Below are 17,510 nucleotides of genomic sequence, written 5' to 3' on the forward strand. Positions count from 1 at the left end.
AGTAATATAAATTATTATAAAGGATTATAAAACATTATAAAAGGACTTCAAATTATTATAAAGGAATTCAAATTATTGTAAAGGGTTTTAAATTATTATGAAACTGCTTTCCTCTCTGCTCCAATCAGACGACCACTACAAGGACATCCTGCTGGCCCTGGAGCGTTCGACCAATCAGAGCCGAGAGATCCAGGAGTGGTGGATCGTCGACCAACCGGCTGTCAGCGTGGTGCCCGTGCGGCGCGGGGCTTCGCTGAGTGACAGGAGGGAGGCGGGGCTTCAGCTGTTTGTGTTCAGTGATAAAGTCAGTCCTCCGAGTCTGGGCTTCCTGGCTGGATATGGGTACACGCCCCCTTCAAATACTGCAGTACATGTTAATACTGCACTCAGTGAGTATTATTACAGCAATACTCTCCTCCCGCAGCATCATCGGTCTGTACGCGTCGGTGGTTCTGGTGATCGGTAAGTTTGTGCGCGAGTTCTTCAGCGGGATCAGTCACTCCATCATGTTCGAGGAACTGCCGTGTGTCGACCGCATCCTCAAACTCTGCACCGACGTATTCCTGGTACAAGCTTCAGAAAAACTTTATTAATACAAAAATACGATTAATGTGAGAACCTGATGGGTGGCTATGCTGTGCTCTGATTGGCTCTTTTTGCTACAGGTGAGAGAGACAGGTGAGCTGGAGTTGGAGGAGGAGCTTTACGCCAAACTGATCTTCCTGTATCGATCCCCGGAGACTCTGATCAAGTGGACGCGACGCTGATCAATACAGAACTGATCATAAACTGTAGTTCTTCAGGACGAAACGTTTTATTTTGAAGGTTTCAAGACACACCAAATGTTATTTGCTGTGTGACCAATAGGAGCAGCAGGGAGGCGAACTATCTGAGGACAGCTTTACACAAGTATTGATCACTGAGGATCAATAACTGCCGGGATATGTCAGTTCCTGGAAAACCAGGAAGTGTTTGATGATGGGACCCCCCCCCCCCCCCCCCGCAGTGACCGACCGTGTTTTAATGCAGAGAGTCATAGCGAGGGGAGGCGGTGTCCACCGTGGGATGGGCTACTTTTGTGTCTTTACTATGCAAAACCTTTACATTTGCAAACAAAACTTTTGGATTTGCATTAAAACTTTTTTCATTACAAATGTATTTTACTTGCAATTAAAAAATAAATAAATTGATTGCAGTGTGGAAAGGTTTGCTCTTAAACCTTCTGGTTTCATAATAAAGACACAGCATAACCCCGCACCATGAGACCTTATTTCATGAAAAAAAAACAATCTGATTTGAATTGTGCCATGAATTACACATGTGATGTTTGAACATTTAAAAGTAAATTTGTGTGTGTAGATTTCTCCTAAACTCACCAACAGTTACATTACATAATGCCTCAATCACATATTTAAATATCACATGTCAGAAAACTTGTAATATAAAAAGTAATTGTGTTAATTTGAGTAATGAAAGTGCTGATATCTATTACTAAGTCTGTTAGTTTTCTAATCATCATCATAACCTCGGCTGCAGTACTATAGTGTACGTTTAGACCTGACGTCGCTTTCTCGCTGTGTAATATTCACGTTCTGTGTGAACGTATTCATGACAAAAAGTTCAGAAAATACATATATATATATATATATATATATATATAGTTGTATGTGTGTGTGTATATATATGTATATATATATATATGTATATACATATATATGTATGTATATATATATATATATATATATATATATACATATACATATATGTACAATTAAAACAGGACCTCTCCGTTGAGTAAGCTAAAGCATAGTGAGCCCAGTGAGTGGAAATATGTGAAACATCTTACAGTCTCAAGCTGACACTGGAGTAAATATAACTTTAAGATCAAATGTAGAGTAATCGTGTTGTTGTTTGAAGGTTTTATATTTCTGTTTTCTGATTGATAGTAACTGTAAACTCTGTGTCTTCTGTGAAACAAAAAGTATGTGAAAATAAAGGACATTTGTAATGTGCTTTATTTAGATTTACTGATCAGCCGAACAAAGCAGAAGCATTAAACTGTTTTAGTCTTCAGCTGGTTGGACGTTGTGCTTTAAGAAAATCAGTCTGATGGTTAATCGCTGTGAACCACAACAACAACAGCCTCGTTTAAACCTCAGAGTATAATTAGTTTCATGCTGATGGAAATGGCCAAACATTTATATTGGAGTGATTCATGAGCATTTCGGGGTCACAGTTTATTAATTTGAGGGTACAAATGATAAACTCAAACCCTTTAACACTATATTACAAGATTATCTGCCTCTCCACATTTTAATGTACATTTCTATGCAGATGATGTTCTTCTCTACAGTCCAAAACTTCCACTTGTGTGCTTTTATTAATGTTGAAGTAAAAATTGTGCCAACAGTGGGTGATAAAACTATTTTGCTCTGACATCCAGCAGCTTTTTCTTTTTTATGAACACACATTTAACAACAGTGAGTCCCAAACTTTTCTCTGGATATGAACTGCCAAGTGGTAACCACCACTTTATGACATAAAACATCACTTGTAGGGCTATAAAGTTGGTCCGCTGTATGAGCTTAAACCGGTTTATTTTATGCAAACAGGCTAAACCGGCATTTAGCAATATGACACGTTCTGGCAAATTTAAAAATAAGTGACCTGTGCCAACGGCGTCACAGCAATAAATCCAACATGCATTGCATTATTGATAAGCAACATGATTTAAATAATATTATGTTTGTTTATTAACGGACTAACAACGGTACATTTCAGTAGACAGGTTAGTTTACTAGAAAGTTTGTGACGAGAAATGGCATTTCCAGAGACGGAGCGTCACGTTGACCGCTCTTCATTTGCATAAAATTGAGATCTAATTTACTTTATGCAAATCAGGGGCAGCCAACGCTCCTAAAAAAAACGATACAGCACCAAGTGTTTTCAGAAACACATTACGTTGAACTATTCTCGTTACATAAGAAAGTTTACAAACAAGCCGCCATGTTGGATTGGTTTAAAATCAGCAGCCGAGTGAAAGCGTTCATCCAAACAGATGCCTGGTGGCACGCACATCAAGCGTCCAAAACACCCCTGTGGACATGTACAATTAGTCTTAAAGAAAACTAAAACTGTGGCAATATGAAACCTTGTGGTAAACCTCGGTATACGGGTCCGGACAGTTTACTCTGGGACAACATATGATGATTCAGTATAAAAACATTCCCACGTGTCTTTGTATTAAGCAGTCAGTTAACTTAATGTTGTGCTGTCATTCATTCATCTGGAAGACTCCATATTGCTACAACATTTAATCCTTCGGCAGCAGAACATCAGAAAAAAATATGAGTTTTTCACTTCCTGATCTGATGTCGTCAGTGACTTGTGCTGTCAATCACTGAGTCAGCTCCTGATTGGTCGGCCCGCTTCCTGTGAGATCATCTTCAGCTTCTCCCTGTTGGAGTACTTCCTGCGATGATGTCGACTCAAATGATTCGTCCTCGCCGTAGGTCAGTTTACTGTAACCCGCTGCGCTGCCGCCGGTCGGCAGGCTCCGCCTCCTGCAGGGGGGGGCTGGCGTGGACGAGGAGGATGAGGAGAGGAGGTGAGACAGGGAGGAGGAGGAAAGGAGGTGAGACAGGGAGCCTCCTGGTGCCTCCCTGTGGAGACTAGAGGAGCTGCAGGAAGCTGCTGATGAATTCTGGGGAGGAGGTGGCGATACATACTCTTCTTCCTCTTCCTCCCCCTCACTCCTCCGCTCCTCCTCTCCTCCCCAGCCCATCCCTGCCCGAGCCGAGTGCCTCCTGCAGGTGGTGGCTGGGCGTGGGCGGCGCAGGGGTAAGGTGAAGGAGCTGAGCACCTCCTTCTGCAGGGAGAGGTGGGGGGGGCTGAAGCTGGGCGGGAGGGAGAGTCTGTGGGAAGACGGAGGAGGAGGAGCACCTGGCTGCTCCTGGAAGATACTGAACACCTCTTCTCCTTCTCCATCCCCTCCTCCATCACCTCCTCTATCACTTCCTCCTCTGCCGGTCAGTGGTTGCCCTCCACCTCCCTCCCTCCTGCTCAGCAAGGAGGCGGGGTACGCCCTGGGTTTGATCTCCAGGCTCTTTGATTGGACGTAGTTGACGAGGCCGTTAAGCGGATTGGCAGCGGAGGAAGTGTTGGGTTTGCGGAGGCTGTGAAGGTCAATGACGGTGGAGTAAATGTCCCGCAGGTTGATCACTTTTGTCTTCTTGTCGCGGTTCTCGTGCAAGACAGCGTTCGCACAGATGAAGAGGAAAATCCCAATGCCCATTATGAGAGGACCGAAGACCTTCAGCCTATCAGAGAAAAGATACCTGCAGAGACATTAAAGCCAGTTAGAGTACAGTAGTACTACTGCAACCACCAAAAGGATCACTACAACCACCATAAGGACCCCTTCGACCACCTAAAAGGACAACTACAACCACCATGAGGACAACTACAACCACCATAAGGACCACTTCAACCACCTAAAAGGACAACTACAACCACCATGAGGACCACTAAAACCACCATAAGGACCACTTCAACCATCTAAAAGGACAACTAAAACCACCATAAGCACCATTCCAACCACCATAAGGACCACTGCAACCACCATAAGGACCACTACAACCATCTAAAAGGACAACTACTACCACCTAAAGGACCACTACAACCACCTAAAGGACCACTAGGGCCACTACAACCACCTCAAGGACCACTACAACAACCATGAGGACCACTACAACCACCTCAAGGACCACTACAACAACCATGAGGACCACTACAACTACCATAAGGACCACTGCAATCACCATCCACTACAACAACCATACAGACCACTTCAACCACCTAAAAGGACCACTACAACCACCTCAAGGACCACTACAACAACCATGAGGACCACTACAACTACCATAAGGACCACTGTAATCACCATCCACTACAACAACCATACAGACCACTTCAACCACCTAAAAGGACCACTACAACCACCTAAAGGACCACTACAACTACCTAGAGGACTACTAAGACCTAAAGGACCATTAAAACCACCTAAAGAACCACTACAACCATCATAAGGACCACCACAACAACCACGACGACCACTACAACCACCTAAAGGACCACTACAACAATCATAAGGACCACCACAACAACCATGAGGACCACTACGACTACCATAAGGACCATGACAACCACCATAAGGAACACTGCAAACACCATAAGGATCATTACAACCACCTAAAGGATCCTGAGGACCTAAAGGACCACTACAACTACCTAGAGGACCACTACAACAATCATAAGGACCACCACAACAACCATGAGGACCACTATGACTACCATAAGGACCATGACAACCACCATAAGGAACACTGCAAACACCATAAGGATCATTACAACCACCTAAAGGATCCTGAGGACCTAAAGGACCACTACAACTACCTAGAGGACCACTAAGATCTAAAGGACCACTACAACCACCTAAAAAGTATCACTACAACCACCTCAAGGACCACTAGGACCTAAAGGACCACTATATTACATTACAGTTCATTTAGCTGATGCTTTTGTCCAAAGTGACGTACAAAAAGTGCAAACAATCATGGGGATACAAAAATCTTGCAAGTACAATAGCTTCAAATAGGTACAATCGTTTAGGTGCAGAACACTATTTTCAAATAAGCCAGTTTAAAGTGCAACATACAGAAACAATAGAATACAAATTCAACTATTAGCTATAAATAAGCCAAACCAATATAAGTCCAACATACAAAGAACAGTAATTTTGTTTTCTTCATTCGCCGAGGTGCAGTCGAAACAGGTGAATTATGTGGACACACTGATAAACTTTCAATTTCAACACCATATCCCAGAACAAGGTCCAGAGTGTGGTTTAAACAGTGAGTTGGTTCATGTACATTTTGACTGAACCCAATTGAATCTAATATTGAGATAAATGCATTATTAAGGCTGTCACTATCAACATTCACATGAATATTAAAGTCACCTACAATAATTACTTTATCTGTTTTAAGGACAAAACTTGATAAACATTCTGAGAATTAAAATAAAAATTCAGAATACGGACCAGGAGGGCGGTACACAGTAACAAATAAAATTGGCTTTATTGTTTTCCATGCTGGGTTTGAGAGCGTAAGAACAAGGCTTTCAAAAGAGTTATAGTTTAGTTTAGGTTTAGGATTGATCAAGAGGTTTGAGTCAAATATGGCCGCAACTCCACCTCCTCGGCCAGTACCTCGAGGAATGTGAGTATTAATATGACCAGGTGGAGTAGATTCATTTAGACTGACATATTCTTCATGTCTCAGCCAGGTTTCAGTGAGACAAAATAAATCAATCTTATTATCTGATATTAAATCATTTACCAATCCAGCTTTCGTTGATAAAGATCTGATGTTTAAGAGCCCACATTTAATGTTTCGATTTAGTTGCACTTTTGCAGCGGTGGTGTTTATTTTAATTAGGTTTTCATGTATAACTCCTCTTCTGTTAACCATAGACTTGATTAGTTTCAGTGGTCGTGGGGCAGACACAGTCACTATGGGGATTTGAGTGGGTGACTGCCCGGAAAGAAGCACAGAGAAGTGTGTAAGACTGCAACTCTTTGTCCTGGTCTCAACTCTGGGTTGTCATGGATTAGGTCCACTAATAAACTTTGTAATATTATTGAATATGAGATCTGCTCCAGCCAAAGTAGGATGGATCCCATCACTCCTAATCAGACCAGGTCTTCCCCAGAAAGTCCGCCAATTGTCTACGAAGCCCACATCATTATCTGGACACCACGGTGAGAGCCAGCGACGGAATGATGACATGCGGCTAAACATGTCATCATTCAAAAGATTTGGCAGAGGACCAGAGAAAACTACGGAGTCCGACATTGTTTTGGCAAATGTACACACCGACTCCACATTAACTTTAGTACACTCCGATTGACGCAATCGTGTGTCATTACCACCGACGTGAATAGCAATCTTACTGTATTTACGTTTAGCCTTAGCCAGAAGTTTCAAATGTGCTTTTATGTTGCCCGCTCTGGCCCCAGGAATGCACGTGACTGTCGTCGCTGGTGTCTCAAAATGAACGTATCTCAAAATTGAGCTACCGATAACCAGAGTTGGCTGGTGTGTCACTGAGTGGGGTACTTAAGTACCACTACAACCACCTAAAGGACCAGTACAACCACCTAAAGGACCACTACAACCACCATAACGACCACTACAACCACCTCAAGGAGCACTAGGACCTAAAGGACAACTATAACCACCATAAGGACCATTAGGACCTAAAGGACCACTACAATCACCATAAGGAACACTACAGCTAACTAAATGTCCATTACAACTACCATAAGGACCACTACAACCACCATAAAGACCAGTACAACCACCATAAGGACCAGTACAACCACCATAAGGACCACTACAACAACCATAAGGAGGATTAAAACCACCCAAAGGACCACTAAAACCACCACAAGGACCACTACAACCACATAAAGTACCACTACAACCACCTAGATAAGATTGTAGCAGCAGAAGAGTTTGTTTACTTGTCCAGAAAATCCTCCAGAAAGCCTTGCGTAAGCTGTCGGGTCGTCCCGTTGGCGATTTCTGTCCGGTTAAAACCATCATCTCCTGTTTCTCGTGCTTCATCTTCTCTGATTTCCTCTCCAACCTCTCCTCCCTTAAAAGAATCAGAGAAAAGTCAACAAAACCTCTGGTTCATCAAACTTCAGTCACAATAAACAAATCCGTTAACGTTTCCTATGTGCAGTAACAGTTTTTGAACCGTGTATTCCTGAAATCTCTTTCCTAGTGTTTCTGTATCTCACCTGAACGTCAGCAGGTATGGAGCTGCTGGAAGACATGGAGGCCATGGCAGCGCCCTCCTGTGGCTGAGCACTGAAGAAGAGTCCATCTCGAGGCCAGTAGCCGAGAGCCGCCATGACCACGCCCACCAGCAGGACCAGGATGCCAAGCGTTGCCACGAGACCCGAGACTGAAAACAACTTCAACTTCCCCTTCACCACCACCACTTCGTTCCTCCTGACAGGGCAGGCAATCACATCATGATTATAATTATTAACCATAAACAGCGATAGCTTAGTACATCATTAAAAAAGTTTAAAAAAGGGGGCAGGAGGGGACATCATTATGTACAGGCATATGTGTGATTACCTTTTCTTCTTATTCTTCTTATGTGTGTGTGCTTTGTGTGTTTTGGACCTCAGTGAGTCCTGACGCCGTGCGTTGATCCGCAGGAGGCCGCCGGTCGCGATCATCACCACCCACCAATCAGATGGTGGCTCAGCAGGCTAAGCCCCGCCCACCACCACCTCACCTTGACTCAGTCACCTACTTCCTGTTAGAGAGAGAGAGAGACTGGTTGGTTTCATATATAAGAAACAGATCCTGTCAACTTTACATATCATTGGCCAACGCTTAGGCGAAACTAGCAGTGGTGGGCCGTCAGGGCCAGCAAGGCCTTCTCTGCTGGCCTAAACATCATCAGAATATACATTAAATTTTTATATTTTTTTTCCACAAATATGTATTAAATTATTCCCCATAGTCTATTCTCTTCATGTCATAGCTTTCCTCTTGGTTGCGCTGCTTCCAGCCTCAGATGGAGATTTGGAGGTCTGGCCTTTATGTTAGAGCTTTTATCCAATCATATTTCAGCCATAATGTGTTGCCAGGGTCCAAGGGATCTGCCCTGAGGCCTTCAGAATCAACAGTGCGGGCACCTGTAGCTTAAAGTGAACGGAGACAAAACTGTGGCGTTAACCAATCAGATTTCGAGTTGGGGACACCGGGGCCAGCTAGCAGGCGTACGATAACGTCAGCAAGTCCACGTCTTTTGATTGGATACGCACTATTGAGAGGCAGAGCTATGCAGAGCTAGCAAACTTTGAACGAGCTAATTTGTGTAGATTTCTACAAACTATTTTTTTTCAACCCACAATGTCTGAAGGAGGAGAAGAGATCGATTTGGTCGCAGATATCATTACAACGCCATTTTCAAGACGAATTTTTCAAGAAAAGATAGACATCGTGAGAAGAGAACAGCCAACCCCGACGATAGCGAGCCTATCACAGCCGGGAAAAGGGTTTGTCCGCCACTTTCAAATCATTAACTACGAGCGGTACCCCCGGCTCACAGCCTCCGAGAAGCACTGCACATTGTACTGCTGGGAATGCCTGCTATTTACAACTAAATGTTTCGTAAATATTAATATAACTCTGTTGTTAGGGTGATGCAACGCCCGGTTATACTGCGTTCTGTCTACATGTATAGTTTCTAGAGCCATGGCGTCATAATGATGGTATTAAGAGGTGGAACAATTCCGGTAGGACTGTGTAGGACATCACTGAAGGCCGAGGTGTGAAATGCACGGCCCACCACTGGAAACTAGTACTATCAGACAAGAAGAAAAATGATAATGTCCCAGCCAAACTTTGTGAGAAAACACGGGTTTGCAGTATCCAGTAGCCATTTTCCAGAGCATAATTTCAAAAACTTTACCCAAAACGGACAGGTTTTATATTTAAGCACAAGGCTGTTCCACTAGAGACACTAAACAACAACAAAATGACTACGAAGCAAGTACAAAGTCAGAGCTGCAGGAACTACATCTCCCAGCATACACTGCAGCTGCTTCACAGAGAGTCTGACTGGATTATACTATGACTCACATCTGTGCCCCCTCCCCCCATCCTACAACATATCAATACCAACTGATCAGTGTGAGTCTGTATATGTCTGATCAATAGGAGGACATACAGAATATAAAGAAATATAATAAATTAAGATCTCACCGTCGGAGCTCCGGTCGCTTCATGTTTCTCCTCTTTTCTCCTCATCTTCATCATCTTCCTCCTGCTGATCCAGTGTTTCCTCCTCTTTAAATCTGTCCTCCTCATCGCCTCCCCTCTATTCTCCCCCTCCCCTCTCTCTCTCTCCTCTGGTTGTTCTGCAGTGATGTTGAGTGTAAATGAGTTTCCTCCTCCAACAGAGAGAGAGAGAGAGAGAGACGGGTTCCTCCCACTGACACTCACTGTCTGTCTGAATATACCAAGCAGCAACCTGCAGTCTCTGTAACATCCAGCATGGGGCGACTCCTCTGGTTGTATAGAAGTCTATGAAAAAATGTTTCTTCTTCTCTCTTGATTTATTACCTCAGTGACATTTTCCTGATGAGTTTATGTCTCAGTCTGTAGTTTCAAGTGTTCTTCAACTTGATGTTCATTTAGTAACTATGTTCATTGTTTTGAGCTCCAACATGTTGTCACTTCTGGATCCAAAAAAAAATGGCGAAGCCAGAGATCAAGAGGTCTGTCTCTCACGCTGGCTGTCTCTCACTGAGCAACAGTGGATGATTCTGGGATGTTGCTGTTGCTAGGAGACGGAGGAGTCTGAATAATTTGTTTCCCAGATGAAGTTTGTCCCTGCTGAGACTCCGTATATATATTATATGTTATAAATATATAATATAATATAACATAATATTTTTATATAATATACAATAAAAAAGACAAGAGAAGAGCAGTGAGGAGCAGAGAGGTGCAGAGCGGTGCAGAGAGGAGCAGAGAGGTGCAGTGAGGAGCAGAGCGGTGCAGAGAGGAGCAGAGAGGTGCAGTGAGGAGCAGAGAGGTGCAGAGAGGTGCAGTGAGGAGCAGAGCGGTGCAGAGAGGAGCAGAGAGGTGCAGAGAGGAGCAGAGAGGTGCAGTGAGGAGCAGAGAGGAGCAGAGAGGTGCAGTGAGGAGCAGAGAGGTGCAGAGAGGAGCAGAGAGGTGCAGTGAGGAGCAGAGCGGTGCAGAGAGGTGCAGTGAGGAGCAGAGCGGTGCAGAGAGGAGCAGAGAGGAGCAGAGAGGTGCAGAGAGGAGCAGAGCGGTGCAGTGAGGAGCAGAGAGGTGCAGAGAGGAGCAGTGAGGTGCAGAGGAGCAGTGAGGAGCAGAGAAGTGCAGTGAGGAGCAGAGAGGTGCAGAGAGGAGCAGAGAGGTGCAGTGAGGAGCAGAGCGGTGCAGAGAGGAGCAGAGAGGTGCAGAGCGGTGCAGAGAGGAGCAGTGAGGAGCAGAGAGGTGCAGAGAGGTGCAGTGAGGAGCAGAGAGGTGCAGAGAGGAGCAGTGAGGTGCAGAGAGGTGCAGAGAGGTGCAGAGAGGAGCAGTGAGGAGCAGAGAGGTGCAGAGAGGAGCAGAGAGGTGCAGTGAGGAGCAGAGAGGTGCAGAGAGGAGCAGTGAGGTGCAGAGAGGAGCAGAGAGGTGCAGAGAGGTGCAGTGAGGAGCAGAGAGGTGCAGAGAGGAGCAGTGAGGTGCAGAGAGGAGCAGAGAGGAGCAGTGAGGAGCAGAGAGGTGCAGAGCGGTGCAGAGAGGAGCAGAGAGGTGCAGTGAGGAGCAGAGCGGTGCAGAGAGGAGCAGAGAGGTGCAGTGAGGAGCAGAGAGGTGCAGAGAGGTGCAGTGAGGAGCAGAGCGGTGCAGAGAGGAGCAGAGCGGTGCAGAGAGGAGCAGAGAGGTGCAGAGAGGAGCAGAGAGGTGCAGTGAGGAGCAGAGAGGAGCAGAGAGGTGCAGTGAGGAGCAGAGAGGTGCAGAGAGGAGCAGAGAGGTGCAGTGAGGAGCAGAGCGGTGCAGAGAGGTGCAGTGAGGAGCAGAGCGGTGCAGAGAGGTGCAGAGAGGAGCAGAGAGGAGCAGAGAGGTGCAGAGAGGAGCAGAGCGGTGCAGTGAGGAGCAGAGAGGTGCAGAGAGGAGCAGTGAGGTGCAGAGGAGCAGTGAGGAGCAGAGAGGTGCAGTGAGGAGCAGAGAGGTGCAGAGAGGAGCAGAGAGGTGCAGTGAGGAGCAGAGCGGTGCAGAGAGGAGCAGAGAGGTGCAGAGCGGTGCAGAGAGGAGCAGTGAGGAGCAGAGAGGAGCAGAGAGGTGCAGAGAGGTGCAGTGAGGAGCAGAGAGGTGCAGAGAGGAGCAGTGAGGTGCAGAGAGGTGCAGAGAGGTGCAGAGAGGAGCAGTGAGGAGCAGAGAGGTGCAGTGAGGAGCAGAGAGGAGCATAGAGGTGCAGTGAGGAGCAGAGAGGTGCAGAGAGGTGCAGTGAGGAGCAGAGAGGAGCATAGAGGAGCAGAGAGGTGCAGAGAGGAGCAGTGAGGAGCAGAGAGGTGCAGAGAGGAGCAGAGAGGTGCAGTGAGGAGCAGAGAGGAGCAGAGAGGTGCAGTGAGGAGCAGAGAGGAGCAGTGAGGTGCAGTGAGGAGCAGAGAGGTGCAGTGAGGAGCAGTGAGATGCAGTGAGGAGCAGAGAGGTGCAGAGAGGAGCAGAGAGGTGCAGTGAGGAGCAGTGAGGTGCAGTGAGGAGCAGAGAGGTGCAGTACCTGTGTAAATTCTATTATCTCAGCGTCACATCTAGAGGTCTGGATCAGAATTTAACTGTTTGCATGGTTTCCTGCTCAAACTATAAGAATGTTGGAGACACTTCTCAGTCTGGAAACAAATATTTAAATAATAATTAACAAATTAAAGAAAACATTTAAAGGGTTTAAATTATAAAAATAGTTTAGTATGTGGTAGTTATGATCAGGACTGAAGTTAAAAGATTTAACTCATCATAGAATAATCATATTAATATATCATTTCATGGCAGTTTTTTCAGCTTAAACCAGTCAAAGCACTCAGATCAGAAACTTTATTAATGTCATCAAACACAGAAACAGCAGAAAGAACTGAATACATAAATAAAAAAAAAGATAACATGTTACAGTGACAAAAGTAATTATGATTCTCACAGTGTTTCTATAGGAATCGAGCGTGTGCACGCCGGGCCGAGTGCGCCAAAGGCCGCGCGAAACATGATGTGTAATGTGTGAGAACAACAGGCTCCCGTCCACGCCCCGTGGGGAGGTCGACTCGAGGAGGGTAACAACAGGGGTCCCGCGCCTCCACGGAGGGGTCAGAGTGGGTTCTGGTCGGGGCCACTGGCCCTTCTGCAGAGATCTGGACACATCAAAGGAGCCAAATACACCGGACACCACAGGTACAGCTGCTGAGTCACGTTTTATTTAGGTGGAGTCATGTTTTATTACTGCTGAGTCATATTTCTGTGGTCCCCAGTGCCTTTGGCTGCCCGTACTCAGACAATAATGTGCGTAAGGAGGTGGTGCTTCCTGATAGGCTGGGAGGAGAGAGAGTCGTTACCCTTGTACCTGTCATCATGTATCACCACGGCAACCAGTCAGACAGGTAACCACCAAAGTAAAGTTGAAGCATTACAATCAACGGTCTGAAATGGTTAACACATCCTCAGGACCAGCCCCTAGATTCATGACCTGCCCCTACTCTCAGGACCAGCCCCTAGTCTCAGGACCAGCCCCTAGTCTCAGGACCAGCCCCTAGTCTCAGGACCAGCCCCTAGTCTCAGGACCAGCCCCTAGTCTCAGGACTAGTCTCAGTCTCAGGACCAGCCCCTAGTCTCAGGACCAGCCCCTAGTCTCAGGACCGGCCCCTAGTCTCAGGACCGGCCCCTAGTCTCAGGACCAGCTCCTAGTCTAAGGATCAGCCCCTACATTCAGGACCTGCCCCTAGTCTCAGGACCTCAGGACCAGCCCCTAGATTTTGAGTTTGTTATATAAGTATATTATTTATAATTTATGGAAATATAATTGAATTATCTCTCTGCCTGTCTCTCTCTGTTGAGCAGGTGTGTTCAGATGAAGACGGAGCACAGAGACGAGACTTTGGTGCTTCCTCTGGGAAAGAGAAGAAGACAGATAGACAGGTGAGAAAGACAGATAGGTGAGGCAGACAAACCGACAGGTGAGACAGACAGGCAGGTAAGACAGGCAGGTAAGACATAATCAGATTTAAGAAATCCTTTATTAGTCCCACGATGGGGAAATTTACATTGTTACAGCAAAGAGCAACACAATTACATAGAATAAAATACAGTAACAGTAATATAAGTACACAGTTGTTGGGGGAGGGAATGATGGCGCCTCCTGAAGTCCACCACCAGCTCCCTGGTCTTCCCTGCGTTGAGCAGGAGGTGGTTCCTCTGGCACCACAGTGCCTCCAGACTGCTCAACATTAAAACGATGTGACTTAACGTCTTTGTTTCACCCTGACCTCCTTCTTTTCTCTGGCTCCGCCCCCAGACTGTCCCAACCAACCAAATTCCTCCGTGTGAAACAGGAAGAGGAGGAGCTTCACATCCGAGCCGTCGGCCCAGGTACTTGCAGCACAAGGACAACAAAACATGTTATATATAGATTTAAATATAGTTCCATTCATCTCATAAACGGATGTTTACACCCTTTAGTCTCCTTAAGGTTTCCTTCAAATGTTTCCTTAAGTATTCGAGGTTTTCTACTGATCTTGGTCTTAAGGAATCCCTTAAAGTTAAACCATGTCAATGCAGTAAATAACTTGCCTAAGGGAACATTTTCAGTGATTCTGTGCAACACCCTGACGTAAGTCCTTCAGCTAAGGAAGAATGAAGCCTTAAGGTGTACTGCAGAATGTGTTCAGGTGTCTATGTAAAGATGTACATACATTCACGCACAAACACACACACACACTCACCATCCTCCCTCTCTCCTCATCGTGTCACCATGGAAACAGCAGGCGGATGAAGTGGCTGTTTCCATGGAGACGGCTCACCATGGTAACTACTGTGTTGGTTGTGACTGCAGCTCTGAAAGATATCGTTTGTGAAACTAAATAAAAATTATATATTCTAAAGGAACAATACGTAACTATACTGTAAAATGATGATGGTGGAGGGTGGCCTAGTGGTACGGCTTCCAAATACAACACTAGAAGGTTGTGAGTCCAATACCAGTGCTGCCGCCATTGAGCCCCTGAGCAACTTAACCCTGAGCTGCTCAGAGGGACTGTCTGTAGTGAGTTCACTGTAAGCTCTGGATAAGAGCGTCTGCTGAATGACCTGTAATGTTTACTCTTAGTGAGATACAGAGGTAACAAGAACATCACTGATTTCTGATGTTACCTGTCTCCCTCTCTATCTCGCTCTGACCTGTCTCTCTCTCTGACCTGTCTCTCTCTCTCTGAACTGTCTCTCTCTCTGACCTGTCTCTTTCTCTCTGTACCCGTCTCTCTTACCTGTCTGCCCCTCCAGCAGCAGACTCCAGTCTCCAGGCCGTCCTCCACCAGTCTGTCTTCCTGTCGGCCATGTCTGCGCAGCCCGGCCGCGACCTGTCGCTCTGCTGGGAGCAACACCGCAAACTTCTGCCGGGTGTCGTCGGACTCCACGCCGCAACCGTCCAACAGTGGAACGTCCAGCAGGTCAGTACGACAGGTCAGAGAGAGACGGACAGGTCAGACAGAGACGGACAGGTCAGACAGAGACAGACGGGTCAGAGAGAGACAGACGGGTCAGAGAGAGACAGACGGGTCAGAGAGAGACAGACGGGTCAGAGAGAGACAGACGGGTCAGAGAGAGAGAGACAGGTTAGAGAGAGACGGACAGGTTAGAGAGAGACAGACAGGTTGCATTTAGAGGATGTGTGGCTTTCTTAGGTTTATTGACAACAAGGGGCTTCTGAGCAGTTTCCAGAATAGAAATGCTCACCATCCAATTGCCTCTTTCTGACCTGTCTCTCTCTCTCTGCAGGTTTCAGACTTCATTGAGTCTCTTCCAGGCTGTGAGGAACAGGCCAACCAGTTCAGAGACGAGGTGAGACGAAGAATTTGAGTTCCCTTTTGTAAACAGTGTCACTTTGAAAATACTGTGATCTGATTGGGTCCTGCTTCTGTCTGTCCAGCAAATCGATGGGCGGGCCTTCCTTCTGCTCACCCAACGGGACATCATCAGGATCATGTCAATCAAACTTGGTCCCGCCCTCAAAATCTACAACTCGATCCTGATGTTCAAACACGCCGAGGAGAGGAGCCAATTGCACGCCGAGGAGAGGAACCAATCACACGTCGAGGAGAGGAACCAATCACACGTCGAGGAGAGGAACCAATCACACGCAGAGGAGAGGAACCAATCACACGTCGAGGAGAGGAGCCAATCACACGCCGTGGACAGGAATCAATCACACTCCGAGGAGAGGATCCGATCACATGCAGAGAACAGGAGCCAATCACACGCCGAAGAAAGGAGCCAATCACACGGCGAGGAAATTGCTGTTCTATAGGAGAGGCTTCATTCCCTATCTAATCATCAAACAGATTTCAATTTATGATGTACACCTATAACCTCACGTGTTTGTCGGTCATATGACGACAGGTTTCATCACAAAGAAGAAAACAAGAAATGCAGAAAAAGTATAGATTTTGTCGTTTTGTTGTCACCTGAGAACACCTGAGCTCCGCCTCTTTGTGGAGGGGCGGGGCTTAATGCAGGTGAGGCATTCAGACGCTCAGTGTTTCCTCTGACACATTAAAATCACTTTCTACAAAATGAAGAAACACCTGCATCTGAAAACAAAGACTATCTCCACAAAAATCTTTTCGCTAAAAACATGGCTGCTGCCAGCTGATTGGCTGAAAACACAAGAAAATTCACATCTAATCTAAATGAAAATACAATTTCAGTTCTACATTTTCTAATTCTCCAATAATAATTCAGAGAGATGATGTTTCTGAAAATATATTTTTGTAAACAACTTCCAATTTACAGGTGATCTCCTAATTCCTGTTAATAACCACAAAATCAGGTAAACAAAACTAAGAGAAACCGTAAAAAAACACATAAAATTACACTAAATGTTTGTGATAAAATGTCTTCTAAAGGTCTGACAGCGAGAGAGTGTCTATATTACATCCATAGGAGACTCCAAGACATCACACAGTAGTGACACTGTAATAATACTGTAGTATTAAAATAGTAATACTGTAGTAGTACTGCAGTAGTATTACTACTGTGGTAGTACTGCAGTAGTAACACTCAGGATTTCACCGTTCAGACTTGATGAACACAGTTGTGACATCCAAAAGTCTCGCCTCCTCTGCTGTGATTGGTCAAAAGTCTTTGAGCTCAGTTTTTGATTCCAGAGTTTATATTTATAATTGTATTCTCTATATGAAGAGTATCTATTGTTATCTACTGTATTTCTATAGATTTCTATTTTCAAGTTTATATATAAGTATATATATTTGGTATTTCTCTGCCCCTAACTCGTGTCTCTGTGGGCGTCTACAGAGAGCTGCAGGGATGGTGTCATTCTGTAGTCAGACTCTGAAGTGAGCATCGCCCTGCTTCCCTCCACAATGCTGACTCATGTCAGGGTTTAGGATTCATAATGCTGAGTCATGTCAGGGTTTAGGATTCATAACTCTCATAATGCTGACTCGTGTTAGAATGCTAGGGCTGACTCCTGCAGCTCTCTGTGGTTGCTGGTTATAAAGGGTCTGACCTACAGGAGGCGCTCTGCTGCACGCACTCAGTTTGAAACAACGAACAGTTCCCTCAGGTTTCCACGGTAACGTCTCATGAATTTAAACGTCAGGTTTTGTTGATGTTTCCACACAATTCTGT

The 17,510-nt window shown here is 45.6% G+C and overlaps 3 protein-coding genes across 3 annotated transcripts in view; 2 read left to right on the forward strand and 1 right to left on the reverse strand.

Moving 5' to 3' along the window:
• Positions 1-1,621, forward strand: part of LOC115006284 (piezo-type mechanosensitive ion channel component 2-like) — a 38,919-nt gene extending 37,298 nt beyond the window's left edge. The window contains exons 53-55 of the mRNA XM_029428419.1: positions 129-342; positions 425-566; positions 666-1,621. Coding sequence (XP_029284279.1) covers positions 129-342; positions 425-566; positions 666-767 — 458 coding nt within the window. The 3' untranslated portion in view covers positions 768-1,621. The remainder of the gene's footprint in view (positions 1-128; positions 343-424; positions 567-665) is intronic.
• A 472-nt stretch (positions 1,622-2,093) lies between these two features.
• On the reverse strand, positions 2,094-9,990 carry LOC115006281 (transmembrane protein 200C-like). Its single transcript, XM_029428416.1, has 5 exons — positions 9,855-9,990; positions 8,214-8,397; positions 7,868-8,081; positions 7,586-7,719; positions 2,094-4,337 (listed from the first exon to the last, which is right to left on the reverse strand). Exons 2-5 carry the CDS (start codon positions 8,315-8,317, stop codon positions 3,398-3,400), a joined length of 1,392 nt encoding a protein of 463 aa, XP_029284276.1. The 5' UTR covers positions 8,318-8,397; positions 9,855-9,990; the 3' UTR covers positions 2,094-3,397.
• On the forward strand, positions 9,359-17,504 carry LOC115006283 (lethal(3)malignant brain tumor-like protein 4). The gene is made up of 8 exons (XM_029428418.1): positions 9,359-9,385; positions 12,886-13,043; positions 13,121-13,249; positions 13,707-13,784; positions 14,161-14,234; positions 15,144-15,310; positions 15,639-15,701; positions 15,790-17,504. The coding sequence occupies exons 1-8, from the start codon at positions 9,359-9,361 to the stop codon at positions 16,165-16,167; spliced, it is 1,074 nt and encodes a 357-aa protein (XP_029284278.1). The 3' UTR covers positions 16,168-17,504.
• Positions 17,505-17,510: the final 6 nt, after the last annotated feature.

This window comes from Cottoperca gobio, unplaced genomic scaffold (genome assembly GCF_900634415.1).
Source record: "Cottoperca gobio unplaced genomic scaffold, fCotGob3.1 fCotGob3_82arrow_ctg1, whole genome shotgun sequence".
NCBI classification, from domain to species: Eukaryota; Metazoa; Chordata; class Actinopteri; order Perciformes; family Bovichtidae; genus Cottoperca; species Cottoperca gobio.